The sequence below is a fragment of the Rattus rattus genome, chromosome 2 (genome assembly GCF_011064425.1).
Source record: "Rattus rattus isolate New Zealand chromosome 2, Rrattus_CSIRO_v1, whole genome shotgun sequence".
NCBI lineage: Eukaryota > Metazoa > Chordata > Mammalia > Rodentia > Muridae > Rattus > Rattus rattus.
Genome location: NC_046155.1, coordinates 73,739,315 through 73,756,297, shown reverse-complemented (window position 1 = coordinate 73,756,297; position 16,983 = coordinate 73,739,315). Strand labels below are relative to the sequence as shown.

Here is a 16,983-nt window from a genome sequence, read left to right as displayed (position 1 = left end):
AGAACCAAATCCCACTACCACCTGACTAACTACAGCTTGTCTCCAGGAGAAAGAGACAAGCTTCCAATAGGTAATGAGTGGGAAAGCGTTGGGCACTTCTTCCTGTGGTGTCTTTTGCCTCTGCCCTGCATATCTGTTCTATTAACCAAAGCCCTTTCCCCTACTGAGTCCCCTCCTCCCACCCCTTGAGGTCCTGAGTCAGTATTTTACTTACCCCCAAAGAGGTTTAGCACCCTGGAGGCTCGACAGCTCTCTACTTCTCAGTGCACTGCTCAGTGATGGCCAGTGGAGTTGTGATCCTCCTGTGTGGCTGGGGTAAGCTTTACAGTGGGGAAGAGGGGCTGTGGGTAGTCTCTGCCTGGCGGGTTAATTGAGCACTGTTAGTCACCTCCAACAGCTCTTGGAAGAGTCAAGGACAGGGCAGGGGCCTGAATCAAAAGGAAGATAGGTAACTTGCCTTTGTGAGCAGAGCCTGTGTGCAGAGCTCATATACTCATAGACTCATAGACTGAGGCTCATATACAGAGCTATATAGGAAAGGATGCAGAAGCCACCAGGTAGGAGACAAGGTTAGATCCCGCCTCCTGACCTGGGTGTTCTCCAAGTCTTGACTTCCAGTAGGCAGGTCCCACAGCTATCGAGAGAATAGCCCACAATTTGAAGTCTATATTGGGACCACATTCATGTATCATTTATAAATCCCATTCAGGGCTGGAGAGATGGCTCAGTGGCTAAGAGCACTGACTGCTCTTCGAGAGGTCCTGAGTTCAAATCCCAGCTCACAACTCTGTAATGAGATCTGATGCCCTCTTCTGGTGTGTCTCAAGATAGCGACAATGTACTCATATAAATAAATAAATCTTTAAAAGTAAAAAAAAAAAAAGAATCCGATTCATACAGAAGCTCAGATTTGCAGCCCCTCTTTAGAGATATCAGGTCTGGGTACAGGGCCTGCTCATGGATGCACCCTTAGAAATAGCTCTGTGGGTTCTCTGTTTCATGGTGCCTGCTGTCTTCATCTTCCCATGAGGGTTTCAGTCTGGCTAAAAAGGGAGTCACTTGAGGCAGAAAGGAGTGTGGGGCAGGGAAGAAAGATGGTTGCTTGGGGATGTGAGGGGGCAGAAAGGCGTTTTTGAAAGGGAGAGACCCAACGAGGCTTTGGGCTTAGTCATCAGAAAGGGGAGCATGACTTAAGGATCAGAAGAGCATGATGAGACCCTGCACGCACTAGCAAGTGGCTGTGGTGCTGGGGGGAGCTACGGGTATGGCCTAGCATCGGAAGATCTAATTCAATCTCCAGTCCTACAGGGGGAGGGAGGCATTCCAGAGCTAACACAGTAGATGGCCTAATTCCAGCTCCTGATGTCCTTTGAAATAGCTTGGAAGGGACATTTCCCTAACTCTTGCCACTGGCGATGGGTTTGTTCATTGTTTTGACTCTTTGAGACAGGGTCTCGCATGTCTCTCTGGCTGGCCCGAAACTCACTATGTCCATCAGGCCAGCATGAAATTCATCGTATCTTCATGCTTCTGCCTCGCAAGTGCTGAGATTAGAGGCATGAGCTTCCATATCTGCTGGGTTTTGTTACTGGTTTGCTCTTTTTAAGTGTTGCATCTTTCTTTATTTTGTGTGCACGTGTGTGCTGGGGGAGCTCAGGACTGTGGGTATAGCACGCAGGTGAGGGACAACTTACATGAGGTGGTTTACTCCTTCCACTGTGGGGGCAATCCCAGGGATTGAATTCAGGTCATCAGGCTTGGTGGCAGATGAGCCGTCTCATTGGCCGGGGTTTGGTTATTTTTGAGGGAGGGAGAAGGATGAGGACCACCCAAATGGCTAGCATGGAACCACAGTGGAGGCGCAGTGGGAGGAGATGGTATGGTTCTCTTGTGTAGGTGACATCTAAAACTGGAGTGGGGTGGAATACCAGGAGGCCAGGAGGCCACTGGGGAATTTGGCTACGTTGATGACTTCCAACCTTCCTAATGTACTCCCCAGTCCTGGCTTCCTGTCGTGGGTCTAACCTGGATGTGGAGGAGCCCATCGTGTTCAGAGAGGATGCAGCCAGCTTTGGACAGACTGTGGTGCAGTTTGGTGTATCTCGGTAGGAAGGCCCTGCCTGTTCTCTCATGCCAACTCCTTTCAGGCCACGTAGGCTGGTAACTGGGAGAAATGCATCTTGGGTGAGAGAGAAGGCCTTCCATGTTTCTTCTGGGGCTCCTGACACCTTCATTTAATTCTAATGGGCCCAGAAAGGGCCATAAAAGTGTAGGGAAGACCTGGCCTTGGACAGGAGCCTTTGAACCTGCCTTTTCACAGGGGCATCTCTGTGTGTGGCCAGTGTGACCGACCACACGGTACCCAAAGTCAATATGCTTGCACATTAGCGTTCCAGTCTCAGGTGCCTAGCATTGCTAATGGGTTCCCCTCTGCATTTGTGTTTTGTAAAGAAAGCATGGGGTGCTGGGAGTTGGAGGTCTTAGCCCGCAAAGCCCACTTAGTTCTCAGCATCTCTCTACATAGATACTCCATTTCTGCCTGGTGGCCACCGGGCTGTCCTTTCCTGGCATGAGCTGGGCCTGGTTAAGGTTGATGACGTTTCCCCAAAAGTACTCAGAGCTTGAGGAATTTGGGGGAGAGATGCTCAGAAACTATCAAGAGACTAAGAGACAGGGGAAAAAATATCTCCAACCCCAGGAAGCCACACATGTTTTATTTTTCATTGACAGCCATGAATTACATAGCTGGTCTCACCCACCTGTGGGGGGTGGGGGTGGGGCGCTGTTCTCTTGTCCTAGAAATGAGGACTAAAGGATTTCAAGTCACACGTGACATGGGTACAATCAAAGTGTGGGAAGCCAGGGAGGAAGGAAGCAAAACCAGGCAGGGAATTCCAGGCCCTGCCACAGAGGTGCTGGCAGTGAGACAACGGGGAGACAGAGATCTCTGATTTCTAAACACATAACGACCTCTTCAGTCAGCTGACAACCTGGGGAGATGAGAAAAAGCTTCAGGCACAGACTCTAGATTCCGGCTTGGATTTTTTTTCTCTTTGTTTAAAAATCTAACACTGGTGCACGAATCTAAAGGGTCCAATTAAATGATGCTTTTACACGTGCTTGCAGGCATAGTTGTTTAGATCAGCATGCAGTCCTGTCCCAGCAGCCCTATCCTACTCCTGCTAGACACCAACACCCAAAGGTAGCCATTTTGTCTTCCCATCGATCACTAGAAGTTATTTTTAGGCTCAATTGGTAATATTCTGATTGCTACAGAGCTGTGTTTGTCCTGACTTTAAAAAAACCCAACCCAATGGAAACACTAAAAAGGCTGAGTTTCCATAGAAAGCATGAGTTCAGCAAAGGAGAGTCAAGTTTGCTCTTCATTTGTGTCACCCTGGAGTGACCCGATAGGTTTTCCTCTGGAAACTCTTGAACACCCCTGAATTATGGATGGCACACAGAAATGTATCGTTCTATAAAGAACCACTTTTGAGAGTTGGACCTGTTGAAGCCCATTGACTTAAGGCCTGCTTGGCCATTGAAAAAACACCAATATTTGACTATTTTTCTTGTCTGGGTGGGGAGACTGTTGGTAGTGATAAATGTTACCAATTTAAAAAAAAATCCCTTGGGGGTGTTTTACAAGTAAACTATTTACATTTCTATGACGAGAATTAGATACAGACTCTGATACAATCGTGTTAAATTGTCCAATTTAAATTGCTAACATTATATTTATACTTTTTCCCAATGGGCTATAATCACTTTTCTTGCAAAGATTAGGACCTCAGGAAATGGTTCTATTTAACTCAAGGTGACTATTTCACAGGTGGCTCAGAATGGCAGATTCATAAAGAAATGGGAAATAACACTTTGGTGCAAAAATTTTTTTGTGGTAAAAAAATCCAGACTATTCACTCAGATATACACATATCTACACATCCATGTCTGTGAAAGAATACACATGCATATAAAAAACAAGCCAGGAGGCACCCCTCACACACATGTGGATAAAATACAGGACTGGTTTCTAAATGGCCTCCCAAGAAGCCCGGGCCTTCCCCACCAAGTCTTACTTCCTCATGGCAAGACAGTTCCTTGTACTCAGTGTTCCTACTCTGACTGTGAATTGTGATTGTTCCTCTAGACTCGTGGTGGGAGCCCCTCTGGAGGCGGTGGCGGTCAACCAAACAGGACGGTTGTATGACTGTGCACCTGCCACTGGCATGTGCCAGCCCATCGTACTGAGCAGTGAGTAATTATCCCAGGCATCAGGGTCCCCAGCTCTCTAGTGTGTTCCTCTTAGCAGATTCCAGCTAAGACTGTCCCCTCAGTGAAGTTACGTGGTTGAGTGTGACTGTGCATATCTGCCTCCTTAGGTCCCCTAGAGGCAGTGAACATGTCCCTGGGCCTGTCTCTGGTGACTGCCACCAATAACGCCCAGTTGCTGGTGAGTTCTCTGGGTCATAGAAAGGTCATGAGAAGCATGGCAGGGACTGGAGGAGGCTGGGGGTAGGGATGGGAGTTGGGAAGGAAGGATATGACCTGGAAGCAATGCTCCCAGAGGTGACCTCTGCCTCCAGGCTTGTGGTCCAACTGCACAGAGAGCTTGTGTGAAGAACATGTATGCGAAAGGTTCCTGCCTCCTCCTCGGCTCCAGCTTGCAGTTCATCCAGGCAGTCCCTCCCTCCATGCCAGGTGGGTTTGTCGAAGAGGCTTCTGGGGAGCAGAGCTGGTATCATCCGGTTAGAGAGTAAGGCTTCCTCCTGCTCCCTTCTGGAGGCCTGCGTGTGGCTTAGGAGGAGCCCCGGCAAGCCCAAGAGGTGGATGGGAGCACGTTCCGGCTGGCAAAGAGGACGGGCACCCCCAGTTGGTTGTGACTGGATCGGAGGAGAACTTGCGTGCTGGCCGAGCAGCACATGAAGGCCTCATAGCTGCTATAGGTGTCCAGACGCTCCTTGGTTTTCCTCTTTTAGCAAAAACATGTCTTGAGGAAGAGAAATCCAGGAGGAAGACAGTGTGGGTGGCTCCTGACTAAGTCACCAGGACTCTCCAAACTTTCTAAGTGGGATGGGGGTGGGGATGACAGGGCCTTGGTGTTATCTCATTGAGCACCAGTCTGTGTAATGGTGGCTTATCTAGGTTCTAGCTTTTTCATGTATCCAGGTAATGGCGCCTTTCTCTGGACCTTAACTTACTCATTGATAAAATGGGGTTAGTGTTCACGTAGTTATCAAGATGAAAGGATTTAAGGTACACAAAATGATTGATTAGATCCCTGCCTGGCACACAGCATGTGAAAACCCTTACTAGTCCTATTCTGTCAAACAACTATCTCTGTGTCGGGGGGAGGTACAGATAAACTGCCTCATCTCTAACCAAGAACAGAAACCAGGGTCCATACAGGATGCTCCCTGAGAGCAATGCTTTAGACTGCAGAGGTCATGATGCCACCAACAGTGAACATTTAGTCTATGTTAGAGCAGCAGCAGCAATGACACCAGCCCCCAGAGGTCATTGTCTATTCACAGATGTCCCTGGATGTCACAAGGTTGGCTGCCAAGAACATAGGAGCATAAACTAGGTACAAGAGAGGCAGGTTTGGTAGCGTTAGAAAGAGTCAGGGTCTATTGTCTGCCATCTGGGACCAGGGAGCACTGGGTCCTGGCAGTGGGAGTGGGGTCATCTTCTAGTTGCCTCTCTAGAAGGCCGATGACTGGTGGGTAGGTTTGACTGGTGAGAAAACCACCATCAGAAAGGCCCCAATGATAGAAAGAGGCCTCAGAGCTCAGCCAACCTTCACATGGTTGGTTTATTACTTTGTGAGATGATCAGCTCTATTCAGACTTTTGCTGTTGGAGAGGATGCGCTAGTCCATCGTGGAGCTGGGTGGTACCCCCTTCTCTGAGGTGATGGGGAAGGGGTCATAGGGGGAGCGATTTGTGATGGTGGGACCGGGAGGAGAGGAGGGAGATGAGGGCTTCCATCATGATATAAAGTGAATAGATAAATAATGAAAAGGGGCGGAGGGTAAAGAAGCGGAGGAGACATTTGACAGAGTTTGCATAAACCTGAGAGAAAACAAGGATGGTTACTTTATTATAGGGCTGACAGCATGGGCAGAAATACAGGACAGCGGCGACTCAGGTGTGTGTGGGGTGACGCAGCAGTGTCTAGAGCATGAGGGTACTGCAGCAATAAAGTTAATTGATATGTATATGAGGTGATGAGAACAGGGTCCCATCATCACACTCGCCAGACATCTCTGGGCCCACAGAAGAGGGGATACCCGAGACCGTGGTCACTGCAGAAGCAGAAAGGGAAGTGGTGATCCTCCACTTCTCCCAGCACCCTCGAGGCTCTGGTGAGAGCAGCAGATAAAGTGGGGGACAGGGAACAGAGAGAGGGAAATGCCTGCTTTCTTTGATGGTATGTGGGAGGTAAGTTGTAGCTTTGAGGCCTGGGTGTGACACCTCAGGGTTGCGCTGGTCAGCTAGCTCACCAGCCACTCCGTGCATAACACAGGATGTGGGAGTTAGTGGAGGCGACAACAGGGTCCTGCCCATAGCCCGTGACCTCAGTGTGAGTGAGGGGACAATCTGAAAGGCCCTGCTTATGGACATGCATGTGGTACGTCTTTTCCCTTACAGTATGACCTCCGTGAGGCCAGAGGTAGTATCTTTATAAAGTTAGGGCTGTGCAGCCACATCGGCCCAGAAGCAGATACTGAGGTTTGAGATCGTTCTTGAGACCAGTGCTGGTGAGCAGGAGGGTAGCAGTCCGGGTGGAAGGCAAAGACTGGTTAGCACTTCCCTTCCTCTCTTTACAGGAAGGGGTGAGAGGCTCATACGCTGCCTCCATGGTGTGCACAGAGCTCTAAGCCTGTGGCTTTCATGTGCTGCCTGGGGCCTGTGCTTGGGTGGGTTTTCTGGTGATACGGTGGCTTTTGAGTCCCCCCTGCTCCCATCAGGGACTCAGCGTTACTAACTCTAGACTAGAGTTGTTGTTGCTTTGGTTGTCGGTTCCCTTTCTGGGGTTAACTCTGTGTGACATCTGGAAAAGTCTGTCACGCAACAGCAAGGTAAACAGTGATGTGGTTCTTACAGATGTTTCCAGCCTGGACAGTAATTGACCCCAGCAACACACCTGTGCAGGGGATTCTTGGGACACAGAGCTGTTGCTGGCCAGCTCCATGTAGCTGGAAATGAGTGCCTTAGTACTGGAAGGGGATGGACCCGGAGACTTACCCATTATTCTCTGCTGGTGTGTTTTGTAAGCCTCGAGAGTTCCTGGCACATGCGATCGTAGGGACAAAAACCTTCCAGAGGCTGTCCCTGTACTAATGTAGATGTTAGCCACCCCCTGTGGTAAGGTAGATGTTTGCTGTTGCAGTAATCTGATGCGTACTAACTATTGTCATCCTCAGCTTAGAGACAGGGAAGCTGGAGTCCAGAGAACTTAAGCAACCTGCCTGTATTCGTCAGTTTGGAAGTGGCAGAGTTGGGGTTCAGGGACAGGCACCTCAGTGCCAAAACATAACCCTGAACCCTTCCCTCCTGCACTTTCTAACACCCAAGAGAACATGTGTTTAATGAAAATTTGAGTAAATGATTGCAGACTCAGGGTCCCTTCCTCTGTTGAGTAAGAAGGTATTTGGGGCCCCAGGAGATAGTAGAGGCCCATACATGCCCCTGATTCCTCTCTTCTTCACTGCAGAGTGTCCAAGACAAGAGATGGACATTGCTTTCCTGATTGATGGTTCTGGCAGCATTGATCCAAAGGACTTTGCCCAGATGAAGGACTTTGTCAAAGCTTTGATGGGAGAGTTTGCAAGCACCAGCACCTTGGTGAATCCTGAACACTGTGGCCTTTGGAAGGGTGACACATGCAGGAAGAAGGCCCAGCACAGCTGGTGGGGGAGGAAGTCCCGTGGAAGGGATCATGCAGGGAGAAGCCCAGGGCAGTGTGCCAGTTCAGGGCTCATTTAAGCTCTAACCCAAGAGTTTCTCCTGTGGTATTTAATGTGTATCTAAATGTTCCATGCTTTTTAAAAACATTCAAAGAGCTAAGCATGATCCTGCAGGCCTGTAATCTCAGCGCTTGGCAGATTGAGGCAGCAGGGTCATGTGAGTTCAGGTCCTATTGGACAATATAACATGGCCTTTCCCAGAAAACACACAAACACACGCACACACACACACACACACACACCACACATACAACATACATACAAACATCACACACACACACCACACATACAACACACACACAAACATCACACACACACAAACATCACACACACACCACACATCACATACATCACACAACATCACATACATCACACACACACACCCCACATACAACACACATTACATACATCACACACACACCACACATACAACACACATTACATACATCACACACATACACACACACACACACAGAGAGAGAGAGAGAGAGAGAGAGAGAGAGAGAGAGAGAGAGCAGCCAATTTACAAATAAACACACAACAGCAAAAAGATTTTGGAAACAATTTAACAATTTGACGCTGAACCCTCACTGTAGATAATTGAAGCAAGTGAGGAAGCTTTCCTCTTTGTGTTTTCTGTGTAACCAATGATATCGTTATCTTAAAGTACACGCTGTAAGGCGCTTGCTGCACAAGGCTGGGCACCTGAGTTCCAGCCCTGGAAGCTGTGGTGGGAGAACTCAGTTAACTCCCGAGTGTTTTCCTTTGATCTCCATCAAGACATTCCCCACTTAGGACACACACACACACTACACATCACACACACACCATGCACCCACATACACACACACACCACATGTCACATACACACACACACCACACATGCCACACATACCACATACACTACACACATCATACACACACCACACACAACACATGTCACACACACATATACACCACACACACTGCACATCACACACACACCATACACACACACACAACACATGTCACACACACATACACACCACTCATACCACACATCACACATATATACCATACACACACAAACCACACATGCCACACATACCACATATACTACACACACCATACACACACCCTATACACACCCCATACACACACACAAAGCATACATAACACACACATAAACACACACACACACACCACACATACCACATACATTACACACATCCACCACACATAGGACACATATCACATACATCACACACACATACACACACACCCTATACACACCCCATACACACACAGAGCACACATAACACGCACACACACAAACAAACACACACAGACACACGCACGCCTCACAGAAGGAGTGAGGACAAAGGAGAAGGGAGGGGAGGGCAAATGCAGGGATAAAGGAGGGAAGGAACTGTGGAGAGTCCTGAACCTGGGGCTTCTGCTGGCTTTTGCAGTTCTCCCTGATGCAATACTCGAACATCCTGAAGACCCATTTTACCTTCACCGAATTCAAGAACATCCTGGACCCTCAGAGCCTGGTGGATCCCATTGTCCAGCTGAAAGGCCTGACCTACACAGCCACAGGCATCCGGAGAGTGGTGTGAGTCCCCTCCTGCCTGCTGCCACCTCAGATATGGTCTCCAAATCACTTCTTAATACTGAGTCAACATAGCTCTTAGTTCTTCTCCGGAGGCCGCAGGAGGCTCTGGAGGACTGCTGGGGAGAGAAGCCGGTGTAGGCAGAATTCTGTGCAGAGCCTAGTTCCCAGATGTGAGACCGACTCCTTCGCAGTTACTTTCCCTTCGCTTGGTTCTAGAGACCTCAACACGCTCCTTCCTCTCTGTGTCTGGCCAGCACTGGAGCCAGGCCATCACTACAAACCCACATGGGGTCTGTCAGAGGGCACGGTTCTCCTGTAAGGCAGTGAGTCTGAGTGTCCAGGATCCCTGGTTTCCTGCACACCCCTGGGTGGTACGATAAGGATCACGCCAAACAAAAGACACTCTGGCTAAGTGCAGTCTCTCCTTTGTGGTGACTCTCGCACCTTGAACACAATGGAAAATGCAAGGGGTTTAAAGCCACACCGTAGCACCCCTCCTGGGGTCCTTCTTAAAGCACACAGTGCTTTCCCACTGGTAGGACCTGAGAATTATATGAGGCAAAGAGACAGTGGTTCACAACTCCAGAGAGGCTTCCTGTACGCCAGGACGCACTGTATCTCTCCAGCAGCCGGGATCCCAGAGTTAGTCTCATCCTACCCTTAAACTTGGCTACTGTTTGGTTCTGTCCAGTGCTGAGTTAAATTTCTTCTCTCCTTCCTCCCTTCCTCCCTTCCTCCTCTTCCTCCCCTCATTCATTCTTTCCCATAGGACGGAATGGTAAGTCCAGTAACAAGGCTTAGTCGGTGGGGTGTTTGGTAGGTAATGGTGCGTCCCTCATCTTCTCACCTGAAGGTGGACACAGGAGGACCAAAAGGTCAAGGTCATCCTAGGCCGATGTTGAGATCCAACTCAGCCCAACATAAGACAGCATGTCAAACAGCATGCAACTCCCAAGACACCAGCAATAGCATTACAGGAACTTAAGGTTACCCATAGTCCATCTGGACACTCTTTCATATAGTGGATTAGAAACAGGAAGTGGTACATTCAAATGAATCAATAAATCCCACCTGCCTGGCACAGCCCAAACTTGATCATCTGCTTTTATGCACATGGATCGTATGTAATCACAGCAGGGCAAAAATAGATCTCCTCTAATTTTAAAGGAAATCCAAATGTGTAAGCTGCTCCACATCATGCTATAGCTTTGACTTCTACTTTTCAACAAAGAGAGCTAAAGAAGCGGAGTTAGGATCTGCTGAATCCCCTCCCTAATGTTGGGCACTTGTTTTGGTCAAGTGTTCTCAGTGTGTTCTGGCTTCCAGTGTGGGGCTTCACTGTGATATTTTAAGCATTTCTTAGAGCTATCAACTGTTAGACGCTCTTCCACATTCACTGTCATGTAATCTTCCCAACGACCAGACACTTTGTTTCAGTCACCAAATCTGACAGCTTCAACAATACAAATACTCTTTCCTAATCCAGGTGAGGCTGGCAGGACCAGCTGTTTCTGCAGATGTTCTCTCATCTGCAGAACTGAGAGCTCCTTCATATACCTGGTGTTCATGAAGGACTGGGAGGAGAGGACTCCTGTGGAATAGTTGGACCTACGTCTACATGTGGTCTCTCTCTGTGGGCTGTTCCTCGTATCTCAAGCAGAGTAGCCGGTCTTCTCTTGCTCTGGTTCAAACTATGCCTATGAATCCAAATCTACTATTGTAGATACAAAACAAGCCCTACACTGTGAAGGATGAACATGAATCACAGGGCAGGGCGGGTTCTCTGTGGGAGAAGAACTATTTGGAACCATTTTTAGAGAACAATTATGGCACATTTACTGTTATTTTGCTTGGAGAGAATCAAAGGCTCAGAGAGGTTAAGTGGCACAGACAAAGGGTGTCCAACTCCAAAGCTTCTGCTGCAAACCATATAGCCTCCTAGGAGAGAAGCTCACTGGTGTGGACTCTTTATTATTAGTCTTTGTTTCTGGTATAGCATTCCAAACGCGAATCCTTTCTGTTTTCCTTCCTTCTCCCCCTTTTTGGGGAGTGGGGTTAATGGAGTTGGTAAGAGTGAAGGGGATATGGGGTTGGGGATTTAGCTCAGTGGTAGAGCGCTTGCCTAGCAAGCGCAAGGCCCTGGGTTCGGTCCCCAGCTCCGGAAAAAAAAAAAAAAAAAAGGGATAGGTAGTAGAGTCAGTGTGTGTGTGTGTGTGTGTGTGTGTGTGTGTCTGTCTGTCTGTCTGTGTGTCTGTCTGTCTGTGTGTCTGTCTGTCCCATATCTCACTATGTAGCCTAGCCTGGCCTGGAACTCATTCTCCTCTTGCCTCAGTCTCCAAAGGCTTAGATGGTACACCTGTGCCACCATTGACAACTCTGAATAATTTTTACAAAATGCCTGTCATGCCCTGGGCTTCCTAAAATATTTAGAAGAGCTAAAGCCTTTGCAAATTGTCTTTCCATAATCAATTGTGTCTCGATAATCATTTCCCTTTATTCTCTGACAGGGAAGAGCTATTTCATAGCAAGAATGGGTCCCGTAAAAGTGCCAAGAAGATCCTCCTTGTCATCACAGATGGGCAGAAATACAGAGACCCCCTGGAGTATAATGATGTCATTCCCGCCGCAGACAAAGCTGGCATCATTCGTTATGCTATTGGGGTACAGTCTCTTCCTCCTTGGGTTCACAGACCCTGCCTTCTCCTTACCCAGTAAAGGTCCAGGAGGCTTCCACCATTTAGAGGCCACTCTGTTGCAGGTGGGAGATGCCTTCCAGGAGCCCACTGCCCTGAAGGAGCTGAACACCATTGGCTCAGCTCCCCCACAGGACCACGTGTTCAAGGTAGGCAACTTTGCAGCACTTCGCAGCATCCAGAGGCAACTTCAGGAGAAAATCTTCACCATTGAGGGTAAGCGGGAACAAGCTCCAGCCTCGGAGATGAAGGGACTGTGACCCCATATTTGCTCTATAGAGCTGGGGCCCCGAACCCATCCTCCTTCTGTTCTGACTCCTCCTGCTCTCATAGATTTGAAGCATCTAAGTGACGTGTTTACCCACAGGAACTCAATCAAGGTCAAGTAGCTCCTTTCAGCACGAGATGTCACAAGAAGGTTTCAGTTCAGCTCTCACAACGGTGGGTGGAATGTGTCCCTGATAAATCGGCATCAATTCTGGGCGGGATGGGGCCCAGAGGTAGATTTGTCCTTAAGTTCTCTGATCGATCATTGCTACCCACAATCTGGGGAAAAGCAGGAGAGAGCTAAAGCTCTTTCACAGAGCACACATTCTAGTGGGTAGAGACCACACAGAGGAATTAGCAGACTGTCCTGAGTACTGGGATAGAAAAATAAAGACGGTCCGATGACACTGAGAGGTGAGACAGGGCCAGCCCCCGGGAAACTCTCGGAAACAGTTTCTGCAGTTAAGAGGGAAAAGCAACTGAAAAGGTTCTGGGGCAGAAGTCAAACTGTTGTGCTACACAAAGAGAAAAGAGGTGGCATGGATACAGCAGGAGCAGAGCGAGCACAGGGCAGGGAGCAGCTAGAGAGGTAGGAGGGCCGGGGCCACATGGACCAGACAGAGCAGCAAGACTTGTTTGAAAGGGGACGCACACCCAGAGCATCTAAAGAGATTCTCCTCTATTAATTTCGGGCTGAGCAGAGTGTGGCAGAAATGAAACCACGTGGGTTTTGAACTCGTTGTGGGAACTATGTTAGAGGTGCTTGGAAGGCCATTACACACTTCTTTCAGTGTTTTTTTTTTTTTTTTTTTTTTTTTTTTTTTTTTTTTTTTTTGGTTCTTTTTTTTGGAGCTGGGGACCGAACCCAGGGCCTTGCGCGTGCTAGGCAAGCGCTCTACCACTAAGCTAAATCCCCAACCCCTCTTTCGGTGTTTTTATATTTCTAAGTTCTCTATAATCTCACGATTAAAGGTGTAAATAAGGGCTCTTGGGGAGCAAGAAGTATTGCTATCCGAGGGCGCTGAAGATGGGGGTGACTTTGTCATTGAATAGCTGAGAGAGGACAAGGGGTGGTGAGGATGAAGCTGTTCCCTATGTTTGGGAACAGCTATGTTTGGGGACAGCTTTCTCTGCTTGGGTTCAACTGGGAAAGGACTCGGGTGACATTCTAAGGGGAGTGGTTTTGGTTCCCCAGCAGAATGGTACCTCGTACTGGGTTTGAGCAGGCCTGGTGCTGGGATGGGAGAAGGTAGGACACACGCCAGGAACTGAGGAGGCAGGAGAGGCAGAGAGGAAACAGGCTGACACGAGACAGGCGTTAAACCGCAGACGCTGCCGGTGAAAACCAAGGAAGGAAAAAATGAGAGGTGTTTGGGCCAGGCTTCTCTGGATTAGGGAAGCATCCTGTTCCAGCCTGTCCCAGCCTGCTCAGCCCTGGCATCCTTTCCTCCCAGGATGGACCCGTTCTGGGGGCCGTGGGAAGCTTCAGCTGGTCTGGAGGTGCCTTCTTATATCCCCCAAGTATGAGACCCACCTTTATCAACATGTCTCAGGAGAATGTGGACATGAGAGACTCCTACCTGGGTAAGAGGCGGCTGTGGGAGGGGAAGGGCGGATTGAGCTGCCTGAAGGCAGGAGAAGCCTTGGTGCTGAGGTCTGGGCTCCCTCAGGTTACTCCACCGAAGTGGCCTTTTGGAAGGGGGTTCACAGCCTGATCCTGGGGGCCCCGCGTCACCAGCACACGGGGAAGGTTGTCATCTTTACCCAGAAAGCCAGGCATTGGAGGCCCAAGTCTGAAGTCAGAGGGACACAGGTTGGTGTGGAAGGAGCCAGAACGTGAGAGTGGGCAGCGTGGCCAGGGTGGGGGAGGGGATGACAGGGCTTTGGTGCCTATGATGAGGTTGTGGTGCTGGGAGAGAGGCGGGACCTGGCCGAGAGGGGGCATCTTTAGATGACTTCAGGCTCGGCCCCCCAGATCGGCTCCTACTTCGGGGCCTCTCTCTGTTCTGTGGACGTGGATAGAGATGGCAGCACTGACCTGGTCCTGATCGGAGCCCCCCATTACTATGAGCAGACCCGAGGGGGGCAGGTCTCAGTGTGCCCCATGCCCGGTGTGGTAAGTGGCCAAGGGTCCTGGCTGATGGGTGTGGGTGTGGGTGTGGTCTGCCCAGGTTGGGCCTGACACTGCCTTTGCTCTGCAGAGGGGCAGGTGGCAGTGTGAGGCCACCCTCCACGGGGAGCAGGGCCATCCTTGGGGCCGCTTTGGGGTGGCTCTGACAGTGCTGGGGGACGTGAATGGGGACAATCTGGCAGACGTGGCTATTGGTGCCCCTGGAGAGGAGGAGAGCAGAGGTGCTGTCTACATATTTCATGGAGCCTCGAGACTGGAGATCACGCCCTTGCCCAGCCAGGTGAGGCATCGTTGTCAGCCTGCTGTAGCTCCTTCTCTCTCTCCATGTCTCAGGTTGGCTAAATTCAGCCTCTGCACTCTGGCAAGAGTGTGGTTGCTTTTCTCTGTTTCCCTGAACAAAGCATCCTTGCATGGGTGCAACCTCCACTCTGTCAGGGACAGCCTTCTGGGTCAGAGACTCAGTTTGGGCATCAAAGTCTTGAGTCAAGTGCCCAGCAATAGCAGCCTTCATTTGCTGTGTGTTCTTTGTCTAAACGACTGCCCTACATTCTGCAAGCTTTAGCGTTTTTTTTGCCCTTCTGTTTGTTTTGTTTTCCTGTGAAACTGGGGAAGCCAATTCCTTCCTGTAAAGATAATGCAGTGACTGAGCTGAGCCCTCCATGTACCAGATACTTTCTGGACGACCCAAGCGATGAACAAGTAAATCTGTGTTAATCCTGATGCTACCCTTCTACACCACTACTGGTTAAACCCTCAGGACAAGCTGGACCTGTGAGAGGGTGCCCTTCTCTCTTTCTGAGTGTCTCCCAGGACCTCACCACCACCACGGCTCGCTTTGACTCCAGACTCTTCTTATTTTCCCAATCCCTGCATACCATCACTTAGTGTTTTTAATCTTCCTTTCCCTTCTTGATCAGCGGGTCACTGGCTCCCAGCTCTCCCTGAGGCTGCAGTATTTTGGGCAGTCATTGAGTGGGGGTCAGGACCTTACACAGGATGGCCTGGTGGACCTGGCCGTGGGAGCCCAGGGGCACGTACTGCTGCTCAGGTGAGAAGTCGCCACCCTTACCCTCTGTGTCCGGTGTGCTGCTCCTTTCTTAGCACCCTGTCTTGACTATCATGTATATCTCCAGGAGTCTGCCTCTGCTGAAAGTGGAGCTCTCCATAAGATTCGCCCCCATGGAGGTGGCAAAGGCTGTGTACCAGTGCTGGGAAAGGACTCCCGCTGTCCTCGAAGCTGGAGAGGCCACTGTCTGTCTCACTGTCCACAAAGGCTCACCTGACCTGTTAGGTGAGTGTTTCCCTAAAACTGGATCCAGCATCACACTGCTAGAAGTCTCTAAGGCTACGTTCAGGACAGAGCAAGCCCAGGAGCACAAATCTCTCAACCCTTTCTCTGTTGCCTGAATCAGGCCTGAGGTCTTTTCTTCGCCTTCTTCATGCATCCTGTTCTCTGGACTCCTGTCCTGCAGGAAGACCTGCAGCCTGTTTCCCTCCTCCCTGCCTCAGCCTCTGTCCCTGCTTAAGCTATCATCTCTCTGGTTAGGTCCACCAAGGCAGTGGTCCTTACACCTATTCTTAAGATAGATTTATTTATTTATTTATTTATTTATTTATTTATTTATTTATTTATTTTAATGTATGTGAGAACACTGTCTCTGTCTTCAGACATACCAGAAGAGGTCACCAGATCCCATTACAGATGGTTGTGAGCCACCATGTGGTTGCTGGGAATTGAACTCAGGACCTCAGGAAGAGCAGTCAGTGCTCTTAACCACTGAGCCATCTCTCCAGCCCCCTTACACCTATTTTTATACCGTCTTCCCCACTGTCCAATGAGAAACTAGACTTGATCTCAAAATGTGAAACTAGGCTTCTCACCCCAATCCCTTAAACTGCTTTGTCTTAAGTTATAGAAACCCAAACTCTTTCCTGGAGTTTGTCCCAGCTTTGATCCCTCCTTGAATCTTCTATCTCAGTCTACCCTCTTCCTCCATGCGCTTTTGTGAATGTGCCAGCATAACCTTCCCCGAGAGTCTTAGGCATACCAAACTTTGGGGACATTCTTTTTCCCACACTTCATTCATGGACCATGGGATTAGCTCCTTTATTACACTGAGATTCATGAGCGAAGAGATAATCAGCCTGTCTATCTATCTGTCCATCTGTCTATCAACTTTCTATCTTCTATCTATCTATCTATCTATCTATCTATCTATCTATCTATCTATCTATCTATCTATCTATCTTTCTATCATCTATCTATTTATCATCTATGTATCTATCATCTATCTATCTATCTACATATCTATCTATCTTTCTA

The 16,983-nt window shown here is 49.1% G+C and overlaps 1 protein-coding gene across 1 annotated transcript in view; it reads left to right on the top strand.

The window, feature by feature from the left end:
* Positions 1–278: 278 nt before the first annotated feature.
* Positions 279–16,983, top strand: part of LOC116893888 (integrin alpha-D) — a 28,198-nt gene continuing 11,493 nt past the window's right edge. The window contains exons 1-16 of the mRNA XM_032895607.1: positions 279–315; positions 2,000–2,105; positions 4,151–4,254; positions 4,383–4,453; positions 4,587–4,701; positions 7,720–7,850; positions 9,424–9,569; positions 12,077–12,230; positions 12,328–12,478; positions 12,630–12,703; positions 13,984–14,113; positions 14,200–14,342; positions 14,505–14,645; positions 14,731–14,940; positions 15,578–15,708; positions 15,794–15,951. Of these exons, the coding sequence (XP_032751498.1) occupies positions 279–315; positions 2,000–2,105; positions 4,151–4,254; positions 4,383–4,453; positions 4,587–4,701; positions 7,720–7,850; positions 9,424–9,569; positions 12,077–12,230; positions 12,328–12,478; positions 12,630–12,703; positions 13,984–14,113; positions 14,200–14,342; positions 14,505–14,645; positions 14,731–14,940; positions 15,578–15,708; positions 15,794–15,951 (2,002 nt within the window). The remainder of the gene's footprint in view (positions 316–1,999; positions 2,106–4,150; positions 4,255–4,382; positions 4,454–4,586; positions 4,702–7,719; positions 7,851–9,423; positions 9,570–12,076; positions 12,231–12,327; positions 12,479–12,629; positions 12,704–13,983; positions 14,114–14,199; positions 14,343–14,504; positions 14,646–14,730; positions 14,941–15,577; positions 15,709–15,793; positions 15,952–16,983) is intronic.